The sequence below is a fragment of the Lampetra fluviatilis genome, chromosome 1, assembly GCF_964198595.1.
Source record: "Lampetra fluviatilis chromosome 1, kcLamFluv1.1, whole genome shotgun sequence".
NCBI classification, from domain to species: domain Eukaryota; kingdom Metazoa; phylum Chordata; class Hyperoartia; order Petromyzontiformes; family Petromyzontidae; genus Lampetra; species Lampetra fluviatilis.
The window spans coordinates 37178157-37205168 of NC_136275.1; the positions used below are offsets into that span (position 1 = coordinate 37178157).

At 54.6% G+C, this 27012-nt stretch overlaps 2 protein-coding genes across 2 annotated transcripts in view; both read left to right on the forward strand.

Annotated features, from left to right (window-relative positions):
• Nucleotides 1-261: 261 nt before the first annotated feature.
• LOC144941958 (uncharacterized) lies at nt 262-18401 on the forward strand. The gene is made up of 11 exons (XM_078868556.1): nt 262-896; nt 8248-8325; nt 9635-9661; nt 10378-10461; nt 10777-10874; nt 11722-12098; nt 13988-14086; nt 14312-14425; nt 15682-15884; nt 16423-16455; nt 17505-18401. The coding sequence occupies exons 1-10, from the start codon at nt 828-830 to the stop codon at nt 16444-16446; spliced, it is 1173 nt and encodes a 390-aa protein (XP_078724682.1). The 5' UTR covers nt 262-827; the 3' UTR covers nt 16447-16455; nt 17505-18401.
• Nucleotides 18402-25351: 6950 nt separating this feature from the next.
• The window catches only part of LOC144942026 (rhomboid-related protein 1-like), a 32564-nt gene continuing 30903 nt past the window's right edge, over nt 25352-27012 (forward strand). Inside the window, exon 1 of the mRNA XM_078868683.1 lies at nt 25352-26313. Within this exon, the coding sequence (XP_078724809.1) occupies nt 26104-26313 (210 nt within the window). The 5' untranslated portion in view covers nt 25352-26103. The remainder of the gene's footprint in view (nt 26314-27012) is intronic.

Consider the following 27012-nt stretch of genomic DNA (forward strand, 5'->3'; position numbering starts at 1 on the left):
TCCGAGCCGAGCAGCCAATTTGCTCATTACGGCGTCTGTCTGTGGATGAATCGGGGTGGGTGGGTGAGGAGGGATACGGGAGGGGTGAGGAGGGGTGGAGGGGGTGAGGAGGGCTACGGGAGGGGTGAGGCGGAGGGGAGGGGAAGAGAGGGCGGTTGTGCAGAGAGCTCCAGAGAGGCGATTGGGGGCGAATTGGTGATGGGGGAGCTGGAGGATTGGGGGTGGGGGGGGATTGAAAGGGGGAGTTGGGAGGAGGAGCGATGACACAAAAGCGCTTGCCGCTGCCCCACAGCGCTCACAGTTGAGGCGACACCGAGGTCGTCAATCCCAACCGGCGGTGGAGGGGGGAGTGTGAACGGACGGACGTGGTTAGTAATAATATCGACGCTCGCGAGCACGCGCTGCGGAGGACGAGGGTTCGGCTGACAACAGCGGTCTCGCCCTGATCATCGGGCTGCTTTGGTGGTAGTGGTGGTGGTGGTGAGCAACTCCCGACGACGCTCGGGTTTCAGTTCGGCGTCGTTTCGTCTTGAGAGGAAGGGGCGAGGAAGAAGCAGAAGGCGGAGGAGGAAGAGGAGACGCGAGAGGTGGAACGGAAGAGCAAGCGGCGAGGTGCGACGCCTACGAGTGAAACCAGAGCCACAGTGTGCCCCACGCGCCGATATATATAGAGAGGAGAAGGAGGAGAAGGAGACCACTCTCGTACTGTATAGGGAGGAGGGGGGGTATTCGATATCGGGCCGTGACGCTCACTCCCTCGCTCTCGGATAACCGCGGCGTACGCGACTCGAGCAAAGCAAGGACAGAGACCGACCGCACCGTGCACCATGACTGACATCCTCTCCCTGCCGGATCTCCATTTAGAGGGCTACCTGGAGAAGCAGAGGGAGAAACTGGTGAGTAGATGGATGGAGTGGGGTGGTAGGTGGGTGAGCGGCGTGGATGTGGGTGTGTGTTTTTAGTGAGCGAGTAGGTGGACGAGGGGGTGATGGGTGGTGAGCAGGTGATTGAAATGTGTGCGTTGATCGTCGGTGAGTGAGTGAGTGAATTGGTGGGTGGGTAGACGAGTGTATGGCCGAGTAGGTGGGAGGCTGAAATGAGTGAAACGCTGGATGGGGGCCAAAGACCTTCAACGGAACCATCACGGAACCGCAGCGTGGACGGCGACTGTGGAGCGACGCTGTTGGGGTGGGCAGGTGTGTAATACGAGAAGAGGCGTTGGGGCATGGAGCCGGTTCTACTTGAACACACGAGTGGTTTGGCTGTGTGATGCTGGAAGGATGACTGTGTAGCCGAATAATGCTTTTGTTACGGCTGTGTGGCGATGTGGTTGTGCAATGCTGTACATGCTTGGTGCGGTGTATTCCTAAATCGTTACGGCTGTCGGAGAGCCATTAAGAAGGTGATGTTATTGGGATGCTTGTGCGGTGCTCTACAATTCTGTCGGGACGGCTGTGCATTGCTGTGTGATGCTAGCGGCATGGCTTTACTGGTCTGGGGGGATGGGGGGGGGGCTATTGTTCCTACAGCGACGCGCTCTATATGGCCGAGTGCTCGTGCAGGGTTCACTGCGTAACGCTGTCGGTGTGGCTGCGTGGGGGGGGGGGTCCTCTCTGTGCCTTGTCAAGCGAGGAGACCTCGCGCACAACCCCCACGCGTCGCGATCAACGTCGCCGCCTCGTGCATCCCCATTCATCCGTCGCTCGAGAGCTCGCGTGGTGTGTGTGGGGGGGGTGTGTGTGGGGGAGGTGTGTGTGGGGGAGGTGTGTGTGGGGGGGGGTGTGTGTGGGCGGGGGTGTGTTTTTTGGTGCGTGATTTGTATAGTGTGTGTACGTGTTAGCGTGGTACGTGTTGTGTATGGTGTGCGAGATGGGAGGGTTGTAATACGGTGGTGTGTGTGTGTGTGTGCGGGGAGTGGTTGTGTAGTGGTTAGCGCACGGCGCTACAAACCCGGCGACCCGAGTTCAATTCCCGCTCGCAAACAACACCAGTGACGATTATCTGAACCGGTCCTGGGCCTCGCCTAGGTCGACCCAGCCTTAAATGAGTACGCGGTTCGGTGTGTAGTCAACATCGCCACTGGGGAGACAAAGGCGGCCGGACGTGGTTCTGGCCACCCACCCCCTAGTGTATTGTTCCAGCCTTAATAGGTGCTCGCTAACAGCACTTGCCCCTACAGTCTGTTAAGGCTACACGGCGGGGGGGGGGGGGTCTTTGTCTTTTGTGATGCGTCGTGTGGGATGACGGCGTGTTGTGGGTTTCGTGCGGTGGGCTGAGCGGCTGTTGTGGGTTTTTTAAGGGAGCGGTGGCGCAGCGGTTAGCACACCGCGCTCCGATACCGGCCAACAGCGGCGAGGGCGGCGAGTGATGTGCGAACCGGTCTCGAGGGGGAGGGGAGGGGGGGGATTGGGACCCTCTTCGGTCGACTCGGCCTCAAATGGGTACCTGGTACGTTGCGTCAACGTCGGCGCTGCGAGGCGCAAGTGGCACCACCACGTGGCGCGTGCCTTTTAAAAATATCTGTTGACGAAAAGCAATTGCGCCTCCCCCACGCCCCACGGGGGGGGGGGCATCTTCGTCTTGCTGTACCCTTGTGTGATGCGACGGCGCGTGTCGCAATTCGTGCCCCGAGTCGCAGGCGGCGTGCGCGGTCATGCGCCCCCCCCCCACCGCGTGGAGCGCACGCGGTGGGGGGGGGGGTCCACGCGCATCCGCGTGCCTCGCCTGTCGCATGCTTGTGTGTGTGTGTGCCTGTTATACAACAAATAAGACCCCCCCCCCCCGTATAGCCTTAACAGACTGTAGGGGCAAGTGCTGTTAGCGAGCAGCACCTAATGAAGGTCGGCACGGCACACGAGGGGTTGGGTGGCCAGCACCACTCCCGGCCGCCGTTGTCACCCTAGTAGCGATGTTTACACACCGCACCGGGTACTCGTTTTGAGGCTGAGTAGACCTAGGGGAGGCCCAGGACCGGTTCAGATAATCGTCATTGGTGTTGGCTGTGAGCGGGAATCGAACCCGATTTTTGGCGAAGGCTCGAGTCGCAGGCGAGGTTTTGTCCTGTGGTTATAGTTTGGGTGAGGTTGTTTGGGTTAGGTGAAGGAAGGTTTGGGGTTAGGCTAAGGTTTATGTTTTAGCGTTAGGAAGGGGTTGGTTTGGTGTTGTGCCAGGAAGCTTAGCGTGGTTCACAAGAGCCCCCCCCCCCGGTTGCAAGGAATACATTTGGGGCCCTCGCTGTAGACTGGCACCTGACCCCGGTGCAATATCAGCAGCTACACACTCTAACTATGCCACTGGGTTGGGGTTAGGGAGAGTTTGGGTTGGTGTTGGGGTTTGGATTGTGGTTGGGGGAGGTTTGGGGTTTTTAGTGTTTTAAAATTGAGGTTCATATTACGTGTTAAAGTTTAATATCAATGTTTGAGCAAGGGGTTAATGGATGATGTGATTTGGATGAGGGTTGGTGTCAGGGGTTTGAGGTGAGGACTAGGAATTGATTGGGGGGTGGATAATATTCGTGTTAGGTTAGGGATAGTTATTGATTAGAGGAGCTAGGATTGCAATGAAGGTCGGGGTTAGCGTTGGTGAAGGGTGGAGTGGTCCCTGCACTGCGCTATCACTCCGACCTGAGTTCAATTCCAGGCAATGGCTGACATCGGTGACAAGTGATATCTAAACCGGTTCTTGGCTCTCCTTCCACCAGCACTGACCAGCTTGCTAAAGTGTGGTCAAACAACCCTCGCGACTCACACGGCGCGTGGAGGCCTTCATCCAGCCATGGGATTGACAATGGCCTATAGATTAGATAAGAGGCAGGGTTTGGATGGGGGGGGGTGACATTTGGATAAGAGATTGTAGTTGGTGTCAGGGCTAGGGAGGGGAACTGCGTGCCCCACGTATATTCACAGGGGTGTATACGAACACCTGGCAATCTTTGTGGTTTGTTGTCGTCGTTTTATCCTTTTGCCCATCTTTGTATTTTTCCTACAGCAAAGCCGTTTAAATTACCTCGTGTCTCGGGTAGGTACCCCATTTGTCCAGCTGCCCGTGCCATGCGCGTGTGTGTGCTCGTACCACGCTTGTGTGCGTGCGCTTGTGTGCCGTGTGTCACGTGGCCTCAAACGAGTACCTGGTGTGGTGTGTAGTAAACATCGCCACAGGGTCTGGGCGTGGCGCTGTCCACCCGCAAACCCTCGTGTACCATGCCGGCCTTGAAGGAAGTGCTCTCGAATGGCACTTGCTCCAAAACCCTGTCAAGGCTATATGGGTGACCTTCGTCTTTCTGCCACACGCTTCACCGAAAGGGAATGGAAGGGATTAAGAAATGTCAATTAAAAATATTTTAGTTTAGCCATTAACGCCTCATTTTAATCTACAGTATTTTTTTCATCAATATCCAGCTGCATGGGGTGCCCGCCACGGTGGCGGGATGTTAACTACCTCGCCTGGTATTCAGGGGTTCCGTGGGTTCGATCCCGACCCTGGTTCCTGTATATTCGGAGTTTGCCTGTTCTCCCCGTGGTCGCGTGGATGTTTCTCCCGGGTCCTCCGGTTTTTCCCTCCACACTTAGAAATACGCGTTTAGAGTATTTGGCTGCTAGACATTTCCACGTACTAAGCCACTAAATTTAGCTATTATGTGTGGCCAGGTCGCTTCTGCAAAAGAGCTATATAGCGCGGTGGGCCTTACCTGGTAAAATAAAAAAAATACTTTTTAGTTTACATACCCTCTAGAGCTCCCTCGAGTGGAAGGCCCCTTCCTTGGTGAGGAGTTTGAGTGCGTGGGAGTTTCTCCAGGCATCCGTGCTCCTACCAAAACACACAACTTTTATCTCAGAAAAAACACACGTGAAAATGGCCAGACATTACATGGCAGGACACGCCTGAAAAATATTATTTTTTAGTTTGTTTTTATCATCGGTACATTTTATTAAGTAAATTATACCTCCCGTTGACGGTATTTCACCGCACCTCCGATTAGCACGGTTGGCTACATACGGCGTGAAAGAAGTTCAGCGTGCGCATAAAATAGAAGTATTTGACGACTTGACGAAAACAAAGCGCGACACGACACCGAGCGTGATTGATGCATTCGCAGATTATATTTGGTGGCGATGCTGCTGCTGCTGCTGCTCTTGCGTTGGCAGTGGTGTACGCGAGTACAACTAACCCAAAAAAACCCAACCTCGATGCTTTCGTCAACAACAAGACTCTGGCCTTTTAAAAGGAAACGTTAATACACGAGGCGACGTTTCGGGCAATGGCCCTTCATCACGGCGCATGGCGCTTCACTGGTCCGCTGTCAGGTGCTATGCAGAAGGGTCGTTTCCTGAAACGTCGCCTGTAATGTATTTTCTCCTTTTCATGCCGCAGTGTTATTAATAGATTTATTCGGCGTTTTTGTTCTTCTTAAATAATTGCAGCGCCACAGCCGTTCGCGCTATGTGCATGTCTGACGTGACGCTACCACCCCCGCTCGCGCCCTGTGATTTACCGCACCACCCCCGCTCCCCTCCCCCGATTTGAAAGGGGGAAACCTAATCACGGCGTGCACACCACACGCACCGCATGTTTGTTATGCCACGGATAATTATACTTCTCGAGTCCTCCTCCTGCCCGTGGCTGTTCCGTGTGCGGGCCCTGGGTCCATGGTGGCCCTGAGCGGGTGTCAAACCGGCAAGGCTGGATTCGGTGGGTCTGATGCCAGGATGGCTAAAGCCGGAGCTGTGTGACTGTGTGTGTGTGACTGACTGTGTGTGTATATGTGTGTAACTGAGGGGTGTCACAACACCTGCTGAGGTGGGAGAGAGAGAAATACAGAGATGGACCATCAGACACGCGCACAATCATGAACACAGAATCACGGAGACAAAGAGATACAGAGGGACAAAGACATACGGAGCAAAGCGGAGTGGCGGGCTTGGCTGCTGGCTCATAATAGACTGGAGATTATTTTCTGAAGAATGCCGTTCCACCAAAACAAACTTCAAATACATTTGTCGTGACTATCTCGGGGACGATAAGACTTGGAGGCACTTCTTTATTAACAAGCACCATCGGGGCTAACGCTCTTAACAATTAGGCCGTCTATTGCCGGCAATGTTACTCAGGCCAGTTGGTAGGCCGCTTGACTGGTGGCTCCCCGAGATGGTAGGGACGACGGCGAGGAAAAGAACGGTGAAGACGACGAGAAAAAATTAACCCGTAAAAACAAAGTTTTTCACTATAAATCCTTTATACGCGTGGCGGCTAGAGTCCTCTCGTCCTCTGGCTTGAGATGGCTGCCACCTATGGGTCAGATGATTGCTTGCCACCATTAAGCAATTGGTAATTACATATAAGAATTTTTTTTTCCTAAAAAGTGTAAAATTTTGCAAAAAAAATTCACAAATTAATTGTCACGCACAACGAGTCTGTGTGCAAAATGTCAGCTCGATTGGATCACGGGAAGTGGGTAAAAAAACGACCGAAAAATTTGCACGGTCGTAAGCGCGCAAGCAAGTGAACTTAATATAAAGGATTTAAAAAAGGACTTTAGCAGCACAACAGCAGTCCCGAGGTCCCCCACAGGGGCCCCTCTTCCACCGTCTGCGTGGCCTCGCTCCGGTCACGCCCCCTTTCTGGAACCTACCGGTGGGTTTCTGGTGGGCCCCTTCCGTGACCTTTCCCCTAGATCCCCCTCTCGTGTATATCCTGGCCTGCTGACGTCAGGGCTTCAGTACCCCGCAGATCCCCTTTTCTGCCAGCAGCCAGCGCTATGCCACTACACATATATGCGTTGCTGTTGTTTACAGTAAAAGAACCCGGCTATATTTTACTTATTTTCGCAATTGTAGTACGAGTTGACTTAAGCAGCAACTTGCCACTGAGTGGACGATCCCAATGATGGGCCCTACAGTACATTGGGAAACGCACACTGGACAACCCGCAGCATTTAATTGGCCAAAATTAGGCCTTCTGTTGCGACTATGCAGATTAAGTGGATGATTACATTTTAAAAATAAATCTGTCTATTGAAAGGTTCAAGGATTGGCTATTTGCGAGGTGAAGATTTTGTATAATTGAAAAACCGCACCAGGTACTCATTTGAGGCTGTGTCGACTGAGGGCAGGCGCAGGACCGATTCAAATAATCGTCACGTGGTTTTGTCTCTGAGGTGGGAATCGAACTCGGTTCGCTGAGTTTGTAAGCGCAGCACGCCAACCGCTCAACTACCACTCTCACGTATATACACACACACCTAGCATGGGTTATACTAACACACGTATAATGTAGGCCATGCAATTTGTTTCCAGCAAGTCCCTCAAATGAGGAATTTAGTCGTGGTGATGCAAAGGAACAGCCAAAGCACCTGCATGGCCCCCCAGGTATGCGCTACCCTCCTACTGTGCGCAGAGGTATGCGAAGCACGCAACCCGAGTTCGATTCCCGGACACGGCCAACGTCCGTGGCAAGTGATGACCGAACCAAGTCTGTTACGTGTCGGCTTCTGGGTTGATTCAGCCGGCCCTTGACGAACATCTCTTGCGGGGGGGGGGGGGGGGGGGCGTGATTGTCCGCACTGGTGAGACAAAGGCGGCCTGGTGTGGTGCTGGGCCACGCTATCTATACCCAGTGCGCCGCGCCGGCCTTGACGAGCACGTTCACGAACAAAACTTGCCCAAACTGTCTGTACGGCGGCACTGTGTGTGTATTTTTGAGTGGACATTTATAACCACGTGGCATCATCATCATTATCCAGTAGATGTCATGTGTCATTGTTGCAAGTGGCAACATTTTGAATGACGGTCAGTTCCGGGGTCTTTTCTGATCACAAATGACCAAATCCATCCGGCATGCTCCAGATTCTCACCAGACCCCATAAGATCCCCGAAACTAAAACAGGATTGAGCCTGGATAGATCGTTAGATGGGTGCGTGACCGCCGCACACAAACCGGTTGCTATAGGCTGCTGCGGGCCTGCTTCCATGTCCCCGACATCCACACTCCCCGCTTTCACCAGCTCGCATGAACCAGCGTGGTGAAGTATGGTCAAATAACCCGCATGACCCATCTTATGGGGTGGTGTGGGGCACTTGTCCATGACTGGATTGGCAAGAAAGAGGCTGAACAGGTTCATATTCGCAGGCTCTGATGTGACCGGCACAATTTGGAGTATGGATGGTGTTGCTGCTGGTGATTGTTACAGTTATCGGATCGCTTACCCGTATGTGTGGACCTGTCCCCCCTTCCATCCCCCTCTGACCTCAGCGCTTCCACTGGCGGCGCTACTGGTTCGTGCTGAGGAACAGCTCGTTGTGTTACTACCCCAGCAGAGACAGCCCCATGGTGAGTGAACACAACAACACCAAAGACAACGATTCCCCCCCCCCCCGTATAGCCTAAACAGACCGTTGGGGCAAGTGCTGTTCGCGAGCACCTAATGAAGGCCGGCATGGGCATACAAAGGGGTGGGTGGCCAACGCCACGTTCGACCGCCTTTTTCTCCCCAGCGGCGATTTTTTTACACACCGCACCAGGTACTCATTTGAGGCTGAGTCGATCTAGGGCGAAGGCCCAGGACCTCGTAATCATCAGTTCGTAGCGCAGTGCGCTAACCACTACACTACTGCTCCCCACAACCACTATCACCAACAACAACACTATCAACAACAGCACCAACTTACACAAAGAAAGAACGAACACCACCACTACCAATATCAATTCCACCGCCATCATCATTAACACCACCACCATTGCTTCAGAGATCTCTAAACTGTGTTCTGGCTACTTCAGCCAAATTTAAGTGACTGCTATGAAAAATGAGACTGTGTTAACCCTTTCTGGCAATAAAAGACGAGTCGTGTTCAGATGTTTAAACACCAAATAGAGAAACCTTTTGCGAGAAATCAAATCTACATTAACCACGCACAGTCCTTGCGGTGAGCATGCAAACAAAACACGCTCTGATAATATATGGGCATTGTCTTTGAAACTGATTGACCTATACCACCAGCGACGGCCTTCTCTATGGCTTCGTCTCACCAGTGTCAGACCAGAGAACCAACGCCAAAACACGAACAGTACAAGGGCAATGCCACACGCATCGGAGCATTCATAGCTCGCGGTGAGCAGCTAGAGGCTACCTTTTTGTTTGTGACCGCTACCAGTGGCCGCTTGGCTCGGCGATTACGGTTCGGGTCAAACGGGAGGAATAATGTTGGTGACCAGTTGACTCGTTCGAGTTGTGGGGGGGGGGGGTGGTGGTTTGCTCGCTGCGCCATTTGGCGAGTTGCACCCCCCCCCCCCTAATACCCTGCCTCCCTCTCCCACGTTGGAACACGCCGCTTCGTTCCCTTCTCCGTCGCTGCCCCCCCCCCTTGCCCTTGGCGCTCGCTGCTGCAGTTCCCCAGTCCCAGTACCGGTGTGGGGCACTGCAGCTTTTGCAGGCGTTGCCTCTGCAGGCTCCGCTCGAGGGGGGTGCGGTCGCTCGTCGAGCCAACACGATGCAGCTCACGTCCCCTTGTTTACGTGCCTGGTGGTGACGACGACGACGATGTGATGTGATTTATTACTCCGGCAATTAATCTCCTCGTTCTGCCACCCCTGCCCATTTTTCCAACCCCCCCCCCATCCACCCTCTCTCGCCTCCCTTCAGCCCCGAGGGAGAGTGGACGTTCATTCGGTAAGTGGTGTGTGTGTGTGAGAGCTCGCGGCATGCGTCTGTGTGGGGCGGGGGCCCTCCGTGCGTTCGCACGCTTGCACCGTAGAGGCGGCGCCGGCCACGGTGGTTGCGTCAACGTCACCACACACCGGCCTTGCAGGCCAGCGGCCGCTAACCGGTTCAATCTCCCGGCGTGGCAGGCGAAGCCCTGCGCACGGCGCCTTCTGTCACCTTCCCCCCCCCCCCCCCGCCAGCCCCGTCTGCCCGGCGGCGGTGTAAATGGGTACCGCCACAGCCAGTCGATGGGGATGCCGCACGTGGTGGGGTGAGCTGTGGGTACTCTCCCGTCACACCTGACGGGATCACTATCGTGGGGGCACGTCTGCCAGCAGTAAGCGTGGGCGAGATATTTCAGGGCCGTACCTATTTGACCTTTCAACTGAACGAGGGCAAAAGTACCACCCCGGTGACTCGGGCCTGCCGCCGTGTGGTGTGTACCCTTTTGCGTGTGCCGAATTGGTGCATTCATTATCGCTGTGATTCTATTGCTGATTCCTTACTTTCGTGAATCGTAGATCGATTCATTAAAAAACGATTACCAGATTCTTCGCCACCACGAGTGGCGAGTCGAGGTCAAGCTGCTTGTAAATTGGACCCATCGCTGCTTGCCGGCGATGCCAAGGGACCGTGCTCTGGGAGCTTTGTTCTGATCCAGACGCTGGTTCCGTGCCGTGCAGGTGCAGTCGGTGCGGGAGCTCAACACGCTGAACCGCGAGCACGTGTTCCAGGTGGTGCTCAGCTCTGGCAAGGTCATCATCTTGGTACGAGAGAGACACTTGCCACCTCTGACTGTATCATCGCCGTCATCATCGACATCACAGCCGTCATCACGACATCACGCCTATCATCGTCATCGTTAAACCTATCATCATCATCATACCTGTTATCATCACCGCACCATTATTACTATCACACATGTCATCACCATTGCGCCATCCTCAGACCGTCACCTTCACGTCACCCCCATCGCATCACATCATCACCTTGTTTGCGTGTGCGTTTGATGGCAACGATTACCGCGAGGTGTGTTTACGAAAAGGATGACGAGAGCGTCTCTCCGTGTGCCGTGCGTGCAGGCCGCCGCGTCGGGCGAGCAGCGAGCCGTCTGGATCCAGTTCCTGTGGAAATGCATGCAGCTGCCGGGGCCCGGCCGCAGCGTGTCGGCGTGCGCCTGGTACGTACACGGCGGGGGCGGCGGTGCGTAGCGGCGGCGCGTAGCGGCAGTGCGTGCGTGTATATTCGTAATGCAATTTTTTTTGGGGGGTTAGATCGCGTAAGCGTAAATGTGTCGTTTGCCCCGCCACCACCTAACACAGCCCAATTAGTTACTACTTCGGCACCCACCGATGTGTTGGAGAGTAAATACAAAACATTTACAATTTGAGAAAACCGTGAAGTTGGTAATTACAACCGGCTTCATCGGGCGATTTTTGCCAGAATTTTACTGGATGTTGAACTTATTTCGCACCGAACGTAGCTAACCGTGCTCATCAGAGGTGCGTAGCAGCCAGGACTCATTCCAGACCCAAACATGGCACCCTCCCGGCTGTATCGTTTCACCCGTCGCCTGTACGAATGAGTGAATGGAATACTGGGAAATAGTAAATAGAGGTGAGGGCATCAGCGGTGGGGGTGAGGGGGGGGAAACCAGTGGTACGAAGTATCGTCGACCAAAGCGAGACTGAGACGTTATTGTCTTGTGGTGCGCAATGAAAGGGGGAATCGTTGCCAACGGAGTGTTACAAACCGAGATTACAGGAACACGGGGAAGAGCGGAGATGAACTGTAAAGACGGGTACTTGACCAGTTGCCGCCGGAGTGAGAGGTGGAGGAAGGAGACCGGGCCAACTGAATCGGAATCCGAATATTTAATTCGTACTGGAGGAATCCGATGAGCCATGAAGCTCTTTGTCACAGCGTGGGAGCCCTAAGCAGGAGGGGTAGGAGCGCCGCCTGTACGGACCGAGGATCAAACAGACGCGCGGCTCTCGCGTGCTGCCCCCCCCCCCCCCCCCCCCCAGGCACGACATCCCAGAGCTCCTGGAGAAGGCCACGAGGCTGCGGGAGGAGGAGGAGCGCGGCCTGGAGAGAAGCCTCTCGGAGCGCACGGCCGGAGGCTCCTGCCGATCCTCGGGCATCGAGTCCGGAGACAGCGGAGGGCGCGGCTCGGCGGGACTAGTCAGATCCGCCACCGCCCCGGCCGTCACCCCCGGCAGTGCCCGACGCGACGCGCGTTTGTCGGGAACGAAGTCGTCGTCGTCGTCGGGCGGCCGGTGTCGCTCACGCGGTTCGCGCGTCGGTGTGACGGTCACGCAGAGCCTGGCCGACGTGCTGTCCTTCATCAAGCCCGGGTACCGCTGCAGCGGCGCCTCCTCCTCCTCCACCGCTTCGTCTGACAGTAGGTATTGTCGTCGTCGCCATTTCACGTCGTCACCGTCGTTCATTGGCGACATCGTCATCGGTGCTAACCCCCACTGTTGACATTGGCATGAGCATCTCGTGGCCATGAACGATGAAGCAGCAACAACAACAACAACATCGTCATCGTCGGCGCTGTTATTCCTCGGCATCGTTTTGTGATCACCATTCGTGCAGCTGTCATCATCATGGTCATCGTAAGCAGTAACAATGTAACCATCATCATGATCACCATCATCATCATCCTCGCTGTCGTCAAAATGTTGTTCGTCATCACAATGAACTTTATCGTCAACATCACCATTGATACGCCTCTGATCATTATTGACATTGTAGCAGTCGTTGTGATTGCTATAATGTAAGTTATGATCGTCATTGTCAGCAGCAGGTCTTTCGTAGATGAGGACCATCAATCGGCATCGTTATCACCGTCATCATTGCATCGTTACTAATATCGTCGTCATCGTTAAATAGTATCTAAATTATGATGAACATCGACATTCTTCACAGGAATGTTTCACCGTCATGACGATGCTAATGTCAGAATCGTCATTTACTTCATTTTGTCTTAAAAATACGCATGCACACTCGCGCACAGATATGCGCACTCCCTTGTGCTCACCACACTATTACACTCGCTCAGAATCTTTCGCACTCGCACTCTCTCACTCAAACTCATACTCACTGATTGGCACGCTTCCCCCCTCATTCGCCCTCTTACACACTCGCACACTCCACTTGCTCATGCTTACTCGCACTCTTTACACTCACACACACACACCCTTACACATTCACACTCCCCCACTTACACTCTTACTCACACCGCCTCGCTTCACCTCCCTCACACTCTCTCACACTCGCTCACTCTCTCACACTCGCTCACTCTCTCACACTCGCTCACTCTCTCACACACACTCGCTCTCCCACACTCACTCGCTCTCTCACACTCACTCGCTTTCTCACACTCTCGCTCTCTCACACTCGCTCTCTCACACTCGCCCTCTCACACTCGCTCGCTCACGCTCGCTCTCTCACACTCGCTCTCTCACACTCGCTCTCTCACACTCGCTCTCTCACGCTCGCTCTCTCACACTCGCTCTCTCACGCTCGCTCTCTCACTCTCGCGCTCGCTCTCTCACGCTCGCTCTCTCACACTCGCTCTCTCACACTCACGCTCGCTCTCTCGCGCTCGCTCTCTCACGCTCGCTCTCTCACGCTCGCGCTCTCACGCTCGCTCTCTCACGCTCGCTCTCTCGCGCTCGCTCTCTCACACTCGCTCTCTCACACTCGCTCTCTCACGCTCGCTCGCTCTCTCACACTCGCTCTCTCACACTCGCTCTCTCACGCTCGCTCGCTCTCTCACACTCACGCTCGCTCTCTCTCACACTCGCTCTCTCTCACACTCACGCTCGCTCTCTCACACTCGCTCTCTCACACTCGCTCTCTCACACTCGCTCTCTCACACTCGCTCTCTCACACTCACGCTCGCTCTCTCACGCTCGCTCTCTCACGCTCGCTCTCTCACACTCGCGCTCTCTCACACTCGCTCTCTCACACTCGCTCTCTCTCACACTCGCTCTCTCACGCTCACACTCGCTCTCTCACGCTCACACTCGCTCTCTCATGCTCGCTCGCTCTCTCACACTCGCGCTCGCTCTCTCTCACACTCGCTCTCTCTCACACTCGCTCTCTCACGCTCGCTCGCTCTCACGCTCGCTCGCTCTCACGCTCGCTCGCTCTCTCACGCTCGCTCGCTCTCTCACGCTCGCTCGCTCTCTCACGCTCGCTCGCTCTCTCACGCTCGCTCGCTCTCTCACGCTCGCTCGCTCTCACACTCGCTCTCTCACGCTCGCTCGCTCTCGCTCACAGGTGACTCTCAGACGAAGAGAGACAGCCTGGACTCTGGACTCTCGGACATGGCGGAGCAGGGCTCCGAGGGGCTGACTCTCGGCAGTCGGGGAGCAAAAGGTACCGGGCCTCTTTCCCCTCCTCACCTCGGCAGAAGAGTTGCCCCCCAAACAACAATACATTTTAAAAATCGCACGCGTTCCGTTGCGTTCGTCGGCACGCGTCGCCTTGTTCCGTGTCCGTTGCGCATACGTTCCGTGGGTACTGCGTGTGCGGAGATCCCCCGCGTGCGTCGCGTGACCGTGTTCCGTGCGCCGGCGCTGGCTGCGCGCGCTCTCTCTTCAGACGCCGCGTGGGAGCGGCCGGACAGCCTCCTGGAGGCGCCCGGGGAGCCGAGACGCGCGGCCGAGGAGGAGACGCACGGACAGATTCACGCGGCACCTCGCTCCGGCACCGCAGGTACGAGGCGGTGCGGCACGGGCGGGGGCACTGCCTGTGCAGGTGGACAGGTGGACAGGTGGACAGGTGGACAGGTGGACAGGTGGACAGGTGGACAGGTGGACAGGTGGACAGGTGGACAGGTGGACATATTGGAGAGATAAGCAGACATTTAAACAGGTGACGGATGGATAGACAGTATTACTGTCTGTGTCCATCTCTCAAGGTAGGGGTGACTCTTTATTAGATGTGTGATTGTGCATCGATTCATCAGTTAATATTGATTTGTACATTTTTGATAAATGCGTAAAATTCTGTGTGAGAAGCGATTTTTATGCTTTTATTGAATATTCTTTGCAGAGGTTCTATAAAATGGAGGCGTGTCGTACAAGGTTAGCTCAGGCCAACCCCCCCCCCCCTCCTCCAGTTTCTGGGTAGATTCATCTTCACAACACAGTGCAAAAGAAAGATCCTCGCATGTAACTATGACTCCCCCAAACCGTGATGAACATTTCGAGGGTGGTGAGAATCAACGATTTCACCGCGTAAGGTTTTTCACGGTTGCGCCGTTTGGCTCTGCTCCGATGTCTGACGTTTCGCTCCAACGTGCGCCGGGAGCTTCATCGCGAGCGTGAAATTGAGGAAACCGAAGAAGCTCGATCCCCGGCAGAACGGGCCCCCCCCCCCCCCCACCGCACGACCCCGGGAGACGCGCCAGAGAGCGGGCTCGCTCGCCTGGCGAACGGAGAGTTGACGTCTTCTTGGTTTTTTTCGGTAAAGTCACGTAGAATGGAAATAATAAAATAATAAAAATAAAACATAATAAAATAATTCTCACGACGTTTCGGCCACAACGCAAGGAGCCGTCCTCAGGTGAAGAACAGGCCTGTCGAGAAGACAGTCTGAATGACACACCCCAGGCTTGGAGCGACTATTTAAGCTGGGATGGAGGGGGCAAGAGCGCCTTGACAAAATAATTTGCATATCAAGATGAATTTAGCATATTTATGGGAAATGCAGATATGCGATTAGTACTACTTGTGAAATGCGTAGGAGGTTTGGCGGGGGGTTTAAAGTCATTATGCCCGTGCATTATGCAGGATTAGCAGCATCAAAGGGAGGGGATAGGGGTAGCATTAATAAAGGGAAGGAATGTTAATAGTATGTAGCTGCAGTAACTAAACCACCACGTAAACAACTAAAATATAAACTACATAGTATCATCAGTATACTGAATATACAAGAGTTGACGCTTGCGCTCTGCGTGTGTTCGCCAGCGCCGGGCTGCGTGGAAACTGACGGCAGCAGCGGGACGCTCTGCGCCACCACGGACGCCGAGGCCGCGAGCGGGGCCCCCGCCTCCCTGGGCGGGGGGGAGGTCCCTGACCCCCCCGAGGGGGTCTCCGTCGACGCAGCCTGGGGTCACGGCTGCGAGGTCATCGTGGGGCTGAACGCGAGGGATTCGCGCGACCTGGAAGAGGTCAGTGGCGTTCGTCGTACTGCGTCGTACAGATAATTGCAAACGTCGGCTTTCAGATCGCCAGCGGTATGAATCATAATTAGTTGTATTTGGGGTTGATCGTGTTGTCTCAATTTTTTTATTTCACCTCTCCACCACCTGGCACGACATTTAGCAAATGTGATAATTGATTTGATTTTTTTAGCAAAACTGGAGCAGGTGGAGGAACGTTGTAAAGCGAGCAAAATTTGAACACTTTTGTTGTCGTAACAAAAGTTTATCAAAGGTCTTTAATCCGATGCGATCCTGTACATGATTAATGTGATTAAATATAGATCGGCCGTAGCTGACCACATAGGCTGGTACGGAGTTGGGTGCAGGCGGTGCGCACACGGAACCGTTTAGTCAGCGTCGCGGGCGATCGTGTATCAATGTCCTCCCGCCTCTCCTGGGCGTCGCCAAGACTCCCGTCAAGTGCAGTCGCCGCTATAAAAATTGGTCACCGTGGCGCGTTGCGATGAATCTCACCGAGCTGTTGTGCTTGCTGTTTACCCCATAGGTGCTGTGCGAGGCGATGAAGTAGCGAGGACAGGTCAGTGGTGGTCGATCCCCGTTGCTCCTCTCTCACGGTTGCGGCTTGTGGTGGTGCTGCTGGTCGTGGTCGCTACAGTGGTGGTGAAGTTGGGTGGCGGTGGTTGTTGTGGCGGTGGCGGTAGTGTAGTGGTTAGCATGCTGCGCTACGAACCCGGCAACTCGAGTTATATTCCCGCACGCGGTCAACACCAGTGACGATTATCTGATCTGGTCCTGGGCCTCCACTAGGTGTGTGCGTGTCTATATCTATATATATATGCATCTCCCCGGTGCGTAGTGTGCACTCGAATCGCACCTTATCCATGGAGGCAATTGTATAAAACTATTCTTTGGGTCTTTCTTTATTCGTTTTGTATAAAACTAATAAAGATGGGTGGGCCTGAAAGGCTTGACGCCGGGGAGCAGACCTGAAGGGACCAGGGTTTGAGTTTGGTGAACTCTGCATTTTGTTTGCATTAAGTTTACTGCGGTGGAACTTGGGATGGATTTGTCAATTCCTTGCATTTCGGTGCATGCATCTTTGCAATAGAGCGAGCGCGCATGCACGCACGCATGAGTGGGGGGGGGGGGATGGGAATGTCTGTGTCCTGACATAGGAGGAGAGGTCCGTGACAAGCGAGCAAAAGGTCCCGTTAACAGACAGAGTTATTTCGGGTTGGGATAAAAAAAAAATTGGGAGATCTATGACGATAATGACAGTAGTGGTGGTGGTGGTGAAGAACACCAATCACACTGCACCCTCAAGGGGACCCTGTGAGAGAGACTGCAACAACTTCACAAAGGGACACTCCTCCCTCTACTATCCGTGTCAGGATATACAGAGATTCCCCCCCCCCCCCCCCCGTGGCTTCGTAGGTTCCAATGCGTCACCACGTGTGTTTTATATGCATGTATATAGAACTTCTTTCGTACGTAGCCTGTAACCACTGCTTGAGATGGCGGTCGCATTCGGACGCCATGCAAACTGCCATGTCACGTGGTAATAGGAGAGACGGCTGGGTCTACTTGCGCTTGTGCTCATTGCTGCTGTGTTCTTCACTTCTGCAGGCCTGGGACAGCTTCCTGTGGTGCCACGAGGTGACGGCTTCACCGGTACCACCGCCACCATCTTCTGGCGCCCTCGCTGTTCATCACGATGCTTCGTGCGGCTACGGTGGACTTGATGGGGTTTTTTTTTGTTTTCTATTAAACTGTGGTTTTAATCGCCCGGGATGGACAATGTGAAGCGGGGATGTGGACGCGAGCGAGTGAGCGGCACTTCACGGCGAAGATGGAGCAATCCCCGAGCCCACGTTGCGTCTCGATCCTGCAAGTGGTGGGGTCTCTTTTTTTTTTTTTTTTTTGGAACGTACCGGCGACCGAGACACAAACCACGATGGCGGAGACGAGATTGGACGACGTGGACAGTAGTCGGTCATTTCAATCCATGACTTTTTGTTTTTACGAAATAATTATTTTAAAACAAATTCACAAACGGTGTTAATACATTTTTAATCGGAGACTCTTGCTTAAAAGTTTTTTTTTTATAGTTGAAACAAGAGAAAAGGAGCTGTGATTTTATAAAATGTTCGTGCCAGATTGGCCAGTGTTCACCCAACGAGGCATGGACGCTGTCGGAGAAATTAATGTATGCCCGGCAAACCACACCCAGTGTGCCTCCCGTTGTGGCTGCGGCTATACACGTGACATCCATACCCCACCTACTCAAGTCTTCCAGCAACTTGGAAAATATTTTCTGCAAACCGGCACACCACATCCAGTTGTACCTCCTCGCTATGGCAGTGCGGGTACGACTGGTCACGTGCCACAGGCTCCAGTCTACTAGTGACCCGGCAAAATAATTCATTGAAAGATGTAAAGCCCTGGACGCCATTCACTGAACACAAACTGTGCTTTCTGAGTCCTGAATGTCGACCGCTGGAATGAAGAAAGGGGGTTTATGGTGTGGGGGAATTTTTGGGGATTTTTTTAGTTTTTGGTCGTTATGCAGTACGGTCAACTTGTTAATGATGTTTCGGGTTGGTGGGTGGGTGGGTGGTGGGGGGGGATGACTTATTTAAAACCAGAGCTTCGAAGAAAATCTGTTACGCTCCCTTTCCTCTTCCTGCAACTTGCGGCGCCGCCGTATGAGGGTTTCGTTTTGTGCGATTTCACTTGCCTGCGGCGAACCTACTGCTACCAAAAAATGTGCTGGACTATGCGGTTGGAAATCACTGTACATGGTGCGTTCGGACGTGGGACAATATTGTGTTTGCGTGCGCAGTGCATGCGCTGCACGGCGAATGGCAGTGTGGTTTTGCTTTGTGCGCACCCTTTGTTTTTTTTGGACCGCATTTACCGCGTAAGTGGGGGGGGGGGTACCCGTGCGTCACTCTTCCTAAAGCCATATTCTTCTGCCGTGGGTTTTCACTGCGGTGGTTCGTCACTCCAGGTTTTAAAGGGAATGCAAAGGCCGCCCCCAGTGTTCCAGCCAGGCTGGCTCGTGTGTGGAGGGGTGGACACCTGGGCAGTGGTTTCTATCACATTGGGAAGCCCTGCACAGACTGAAATGGAGACCCATAGAGGCGCATAGATCCCACCCCGATAGCCTTAACATACTGTTGGGACAAGTCCTGTTAGCAAGAACCTGTGAAGGCTGGCACAGCACACGAGGTGGTGGGTGGCCAGCACGATTCATTCTCGGCCGCCTTTGTCTCCCTAGCGGTGATGTTAACACACTGCACCAGGTACCAATTTAAGACGGTCGGCCTAGGGCAGTGGTGCTTAACCTTTACTGCAGCCTTGCACCCCTTTGGTTCTCAATCGTAAACAAATATATATATATAATATTAATACAAAGGGGTTTGCTGAAACAAAGTAGTTGTTGGTCTTACGTGCCCGTGCTTAATTTGTGTTTTCGATGATTTACCTTCTAACAAAATCTGGACACGTCTCGCACCCACAAAGGGCATCTCGCACCCCAGGTTAAGAACCACTGCTCTAGGAGATACCAATGACCCGTTCGGATAAAATCGCCATTGTTGGCCACGAGTGGAAATCGATCCCAGTCGCCGGGTTTGGAACACGACGTGCTCACCACTGCAACTACCGCTCCCCGCTAGAGTCGCACACGGACCCACAGAGATCCATACTCGCACAAATCTAGAGCCATACACAGTATTCAAATCTCGAACCATAGACTGGCACATGTACCACCCATCGGCTCCGTCGTTGAACACGGAGAGCCACAGACGTGTGCACGCAGCTTCCCATGGGGAACCGGTCTGACCCGAGCCCAGCACTTGGGGCATCGTCGTCATCATCATCGCCACCGAACGTTGCCTTTTGCGTGTCACTTGTCAATAAATCCACGCGCGCCGTGGTGTTATCAACTTGAGAGTGGAGGCCACGAGGGGTGGGGTTTTTGTAGCCTCCTCAACCCTGGAGCCAACGAACCAGCAGCTCCCACTGCATGATTAAATGTGTTTCATGATAAAGAAAAAAAAAATGCTGTGCCTGTATTTTGTAATCAAAGTTTCTATTGTATTAACTTATTATGCAGCCTTTTATGGGACTATTCCTCTTTCGCCGTGAACAAGGTTGTGAACATGACGAGGGCCCCATGCGACGGCATTGTGACGCGTGGTCTACTTTCACATGGACGATTCTCGTGATTTCAAACGAAACCCTCCAATAAACTGGAAACGAAAACGTCTCGTGATGGGGGTTAAAAAAAATTTGATGACGCCGGGTCTAGGATTGTCATCGAGGATTTATTTCGGACGGAGCTGTCCGGAGCTGAGCTCCGGAAATGGACACGGGTGGGGGAGGGGGGGAATCGATTTAATTGAAAACATAAGTCCTGGGTTGTCATGGTGTTATCGGTCCTCGTTCCATCTCCTCCAGCAGCGCGTTCATCGCCGGTCTAATATTCATGCGTCATCAATCGCGTTCGTGTCTCCGTCCGTCTCTCTGTTATGGTTGTGGGTCGGAGAGGAGTGCGTGTCGAGCGATTCTTGGGGGAGTGGCGAGTTTCGTCTCGCTGATCTCTGATCAATATCGGGCACGTGGTTGAGGCTGCTCGTTCTCCGTTTCACCTCGCGGCGGTAGTGACGACGATCAGGCGATAGGTGAGACCACGGACAGGTGAGGGCTGGCGAGTTGAGCGGGGGGGGGGTGTTGACAGGTTGACAGTGCTGACAGGTGTGTCGGGATATAGGTGAGATGGGACATCGGTAAGTGGCTTGGCAAGTGGGTGGTATGATTGGTGACAGGTGATCGGTTAAACAATGGAGTGGGCTAATTGGCCATAATAGGGACGGGTAAGCCGACTGACGGGTGAGAGAGTTATTTCGCGAGAGGGCATGCGGGGGAGAGTTGGCGCGCAGGCTAACAGGTGAGCGGGCTATCATGAGAGGCTTGACAGGTAAGCTGGTACAATCTTGATTTGAAGCTTTCGTGACTGCAGGAATCCATACTCTTTGGTTCTTTCGGTAAAGTCACGTAGGCAGAAAAAAAATAGATCACGACGTTTCCACAGCAAAAAAACTGTAGTTTTTTTCTTTTCGGTAAAGTCGCGTAGAAAAAACTGCAGTTTTTCTTGCAGTTTTTTCTTGATGTGGTTGTCCCACCTGATGACGATTGCTTGTGTTGCGATCGAAACGTCGTGATCTATTCTTTTTCTATCTACGTGACTTTACCGAAATAACCTAAGAGTATAGGGAAGCTGGTAGCCGAGGGTGCAGTCAGGCGAGCGCGCGAACAGGTGAGCGCTTGGGCTCGGGCGAAATCGATTGCAGTGAGCAGCCGCACAGGTGAGCAGACTAACAGGTTTGAGGAGCGCGGCAGGTGAGCGCGGCAGGTGAGCGCGGCAGGTGAGCGCGGCAGGTGAGCGCGGCAGGTGAGCGCGGCAGGTGAGCGCGGCAGGTGAGCGCGGCAGGTGAGCGCGGCAGGTGAGCGCGGCAGGTGAGCGCGGCAGGTGAGCGCGGCAGGTGAGCGCGGCAGGTGAGCGCGGCAGGTGAGCGCGGCAGGTGAGCGCGGCAGGTGAGCGCGGCAGGTGAGCGCGGCAGGTGAGCGCGGCAGGTGAGCGCGGCAGGTGAGCGCGGCAGGTGAGCGCGGCAGGTGAGCGCGGCAGGTGAGCGCGGCAGGTGAGCGCGGCAGGTGAGCGCGGCAGGTGAGCGCGGCAGGTGAGCGCGGCAGGTGAGCGCGGCAGGTGAGCGCGGCAGGTGAGCGCGGCAGGTGAGCGCGGCAGGTGAGCGCGGCAGGTGAGCGCGGCAGGTGAGCGCGGCAGGTGAGCGCGGCAGGTGAGCGCGGCAGGTGAGCGCGGCAGGTGAGCGCGGCAGGTGAGCGCGGCAGGTGAGCGCGGCAGGTGAGCGCGGCAGGTGAGCGCGGCAGGTGAGCGCGGCAGGTGAGCGCGGCAGGTGAGCGCGGCAGGTGAGCGCGGCAGGTGAGCGCGGCAGGTGAGCGCGGCAGGTGAGCGCGGCAGGTGAGCGCGGCAGGTGAGCGCGGCAGGTGAGCGCGGCAGGTGAGCGCGGCAGGTGAGCGCGGCAGGTGAGCGCGGCAGGTGAGCGCGGCAGGTGAGCGCGGCAGGTGAGCGCGGCAGGTGAGCGCGGCAGGTGAGCGCGGCAGGTGAGCGCGGCAGGTGAGCGCGGCAGGTGAGCGCGGCAGGTGAGCGCGGCAGGTGAGCGCGGCAGGTGAGCGCGGCAGGTGAGCGCGGCAGGTGAGCGCGGCAGGTGAGCGCGGCAGGTGAGCGCTCGGAGTGGCCCAGCGACAGCGCCTTTGCAGCTCGTTGCCGAGAGAGAGGGTCGCGGTTCGCGCCCCAAGGGCCGTCCTGGTTATTACTGTGCTGTGTATTAACCGTGCACCTTGATGCTAACTCGGACTACTACGCGCTGTCTGCTTCACGGTGGTCGTTAAAGATATCCTGACGGGAGTACGGCACTGCTACAAATGCTCTGATGGGTGCATCGGCTTTGTGCTGTTTGCATTTTGGCGTTGTCCTCTGGTTTGACACTGGTGAGACTAGGCCATACAAAAGGCCGTGTCTGGTCTAGGCCAATCGGTTTCAAAGACGATGCACATATCAGAGCATGTTTTGTTTAACACGTAGGCTTTCGCGACCAATATCATCCAACACACCGGTGTGCTGCACTCGTGACGAATTGGTACGTTTTGTTTACGTGACGACCCTTACTAGTTGGCTTTGTCGGGTGGTGGCGGGTTTTAACTACACATTTATTTACGCGATCTAACCCCAAAAAAACCCCTTATGGATGTTTGGTTTTCATGTTCACCACAGGTGCTGCGTGTGGTGGTTAACGCAGTCACATGAATTCCTTGCAAAAGGGGCAATCCGTTTGGCGTTTGAACGCCTCGACACAAACACCCTCCCGTTGCATTGCCACCAAGGGGGCGAACGCGTCTTCTCGTATCGCACGCCGCGCTGCAGATCGTTGCGCTCGGCGTCGTGGGTCCCACATGTGGACGCGAGGGAGACGAAAACGATCTCCCGCAAAATCGCTCAGTCCCGCCGAGCGCCAACATCGCAACCCCGCTGCTGCTGCCAGAGCCACGTGCCCGTGCGTGTGCATCCGCCAAACGTGCGCGCTCCCAGAGAGAGATAGAGGGAAATGGAGAGACATTGGGCCGTGAACGCGCAGCGGGGTCACGTCGCGTTGACCTCGCGGTTCAGCGAGCGAGCCCCGCATCCCTCCCGAGCACCTCCACCATGGGGCGACACTGCTCGAGCCAAGGGGCGCGGAGTTTCCTTCGCTCATGTTCAGAGGCTGGGCGGTGACGGCGGCGGGGGAGTCCCCACAATTCGCCGATAAGACGTCAATCGGTTGTTGTGTGCGCGGTGCCGCCACATTTTAAACCATTGGGGGGTTGGGGGGGTGTTTGACAGCAGCACGATGATGATGACGGGGTGTGGGGGGGGGTCACTCCTTGTGTATTGCCGAGGGATGAGAGGGGGGGGGGCGCACTCAAGGCTACCAGGGGGCCGCCAAGTAGCCGGTGGGTCTTGCGATGCAGAACGCTGAGCGAGGGTGATGGGGCGCAACGCTGCAATTCTCCCCTCCACCGCCAGGCGGCGGAGCGTCACACCACGCTGTGATGCCCTGTTAGATCAACTCTCGTTGCATCGTCCCGCGTGTGAACATTGCTCATCCAATGCGAAGGTGGGCGTGGTTGGCCCACGCCTGCGATCCGGCAGGCGTGCAGTGAAAGTGGTTGGTGGATCACGCAAATATTTTAGAAACTCAAGCAAACCAAGCCCCCCCCCTGGGTTGAGGTGCGGGGGTGATCGTGGGGTGGCAGTACAGCAAGCGGGTTCGCGAAAGTAATTATGTGGGATTTTTGGAATGGTCCCTTTACGTGGTGGTTGGTTTTCCCCGGGTAATCTGCTTTCCACCCAGACCAGGGGTCGGCAACCAAAATAACAAGAAGAGCCATTTCTTTCCAATTCGGTACAAAATTCAGTATTTCAAGAGCCGCAATGCATCTATGTACATACGTACATATCGTCAAGAAGCAGCCCGTAAAGAGCCGCATGCGGCTCCGGAGCCGTAGGTTGCCGACCCCTGACCCAGACGAAGCCGAAGCGCTCGTTATGAAGACAAATATTGGGCAAACGTCTCACTACAGGGCCAATCCGAAACGAGAGTCTTGATGATAATATTGTTCTGGATACATCGTGAGAGCAATGTTAGTATTATTGCCATTGCAGGGTATGCAATAGAGCGATTATTATAATGGCCATGCTGCGGGTCGAGATTGATTATATTTGTAAGGTACGGAGATAGTTAAGAGGTCAGCGCATTGAGGTGTTGCGGTAAGGCAGATACAGTATCTGGGCAGTGCGGGGCCTGTTGCATATGTTATAAAGGGGCCCTAAAAAAACACAAGTATTAAAACAATAGTTTTACTTACAAAGTATTATTTTTTCATTTGATATACAGCCAGATAATACGACAAATCGCTAACCTTAAATACCCGGTCGTTCATAAAAGTTGAAGGCGGTATAGTACTATAGTAATAGAGCAAGTGCAGAATCACTGAACCGGAATTGATAGTCTTAGGTTTTTTCGGTAAAGTCAGTAAATAATAATATTTCTATTATTATTTCTATTAGTTTTTTTTTACCTACGTGACTTTACCGAAAAAACCTAAGAGTATGAATCCTTGCAGTCACGAAAGCTTCAAATCTAGAACGGAATTGATAGCTTGAAAGCATTTAGCGCGGGGCGCTTGAAAGTGGGGGGCCCGTAGCAGATGTAGCTACTTTTGCTACGAGGATAATCCGGCACTGTATCTTGTGTTCAATTCGGGTCTCGGCCGCCCGTGATCGTTCCAGGTTCTCGAGTGGCAGAATCAGAAACATTTCGACTGGAGGAGGAGTCCCAGTTGTAGCGCATTGATGGTCCCAGCCCGCTTTACCAATGACTGTGGCAGGACGCGCGATGAGAGGTCACGGCGCTCCCGAGTGTCTGGCCGCTGAGGTGTCACTTGAAAGGAATCTCAAAGGTAGTTCCGTTATATCTCCTTCCACGGGCTCCAACGCGTCAGAGCTTACACCTCATCCCATTTACGCGAGGCTGAGATCACAATTGAATTACAACTGGGCGGGGGGGGGGGGAGTAAAACGAACAATGTCACGTACGCTATTATAGGCAGTGTAATAATGTCGTGATGCACTGACAATCTAATACGGTAATTGCTTGGAGTGGGTGGTCGCACCCTGCCTATAAGATGGTGTGGTGTGGTGGGGGGGGGACTATGGCACGCGGGCTGAGAGAGGGAGCAACGTTGCAGCGTGGGGGGTTGGGAGTGGGAGGGGAGTTGCGTCTCTCTTAAGAGATGGAGGAGAGGCCCACCCACGCACCACACGCGCGCTGCGCCACAAAGACGCGCGCGCACTTCGTCTACGCATCGACAGCGGCGGCGACAGAGGCAGCAGCGGCAGCAGCAGCGTCGTCGTTTTTTATCATCATCTTCGGTGGCACGCGGAGCTGGCGGTGGAGCGCGCCAGGGTAGCGCTGGGTGGACAATCCTCGCGGCCAGGGTGACCCGCGAGAGTGAAAGGACACCGCGTGTCGCACACGTGCGTGCGCGCGCGCGTTTCGGTGGAGGGGGGCAAGCGAGATTCGTCAGCTCCGCGACTCGAGCGTGCGGAGCAGCTGAGAGCCGCAGCTGGATGTGCCCGGTGCGTGGACGGGTGAGAGCGTTTCCTGGACAGGTGTGTGTGGCACAGAGACAGGTATGCGCCTCTAAGCAGAAGGACCAGCGTTCTTGGACGAGTGTGTAGTCCACCATTCTGATGTCGTTAAGTGGCCGAGTCGGAAGAGGCGTGTGTGTCACCGACTAGGTGGTACGCTCTACTGCATAGGCGCGCGCGTTCCTGGACAGGCGTAAGCGTCTCGGTACATGCGTGGGTGTCTTCTTTGACAATCATCTCCACGCGAGAGCCGTTCTGCTTGAGCCGATTGTAAGAGGAGGAGGCGGCGGAGTGCTCGTCCCTGGGCAGCTGTGCGCCTCGCTGCCCAGGTGTGTGAGCACACTCAAGAGCCCTGTTCTGGTGGAGCTGCCGAGTGGCCGAGAGGAGGAGGAGACGATGGGGTCGGGGAGAAGGCGAGGGACTCCAGTGGCGCACAGAGCGCGGCGCGTATGAATGAGATCTCGCTCCGAGTGTGACGATCGAAGAGGGTCCGTTTGGCTGCCGGTTTACGTCGCACGCATGGCCGCGATAGAGACCAGCCTCCTCGGGGATCCGGAGAAGGAGAATGAACGGGAGGAGAAAGAGGAGGAGGAAGATCTGGGAGGGACACGATTGGAGGCGGTGACGGTAGAGGAGGCCCAGCTCCCAATATCCGTGGAGGACGTGAGTCCCTTTTTAAATCCTTTATATTAAGTTCACTTGCTTGCGCGCTTACGATCGTGCAAATCTTTCGGTCGTTTTTTAACCCACGTCCCGTGATCCAATCGAGCTGACATTTTGCACACAGATTCGTTGTGCGTGACAATATTTTCGTAAATTTTTTTTCCAAAATGTTACACTTTTTAGGAAAAAATATATATTTAATTACCAATTGCTTAATGGTGGCAGGCAATCATCTGACCCATAGGTGGCAGCCATCTCAAGCCAGAGGACGAGATGACTCTAGCCGCCACGCATATAAAGGATTTATAGTGAAAAACTTTGTTTTTACGGGTTAATTTTTCTCTCACACAGATATGCGCATGCCCTGACCAGCGTGCTGAAATTCAGTCCAACCCCACTCCACCGCTCCCGCCACTGACACGGCGAGTGGAGGGACGACAAAGGGGGCTGTCATTTCGTTACCCATCCCTTATCGGAAACGCGTTGCGCGCGTGGAATTCCGCTCACTGTTATCGGTTGCGACCCGTAGCGTCTCGTAGGAGTTGAGAAGATATGCACATTGCCTCCATAGGGGGCAGGGGGGGGGGGACGCACCTGTAGGAGCGAGGCTGCACCTGTCCAGCTGCTGTGGTTACTGTCGTTGATCCGGGCCCCTTGTTGCTGTCACGTTTCTTTTGCTTGTTGTTTTAACGGAGGAGC

Bases quoted from the DNA above. Each gene is read 5' to 3' on its own strand.
- LOC144941958 (XM_078868556.1), top strand. From the start codon at position 828: ATGACTGACATCCTCTCCCTGCCGGATCTCCATTTAGAGGGCTACCTG. The intron at 10,462-10,776 runs GTACGAGAGAGA...CCGTGCGTGCAG, and splicing joins CTGGCAAGGTCATCATCTTG to GCCGCCGCGTCGGGCGAGCA. The intron at 10,875-11,721 runs GTACGTACACGG...CCCCCCCCCCAG, and splicing joins AGCGTGTCGGCGTGCGCCTG to GCACGACATCCCAGAGCTCC.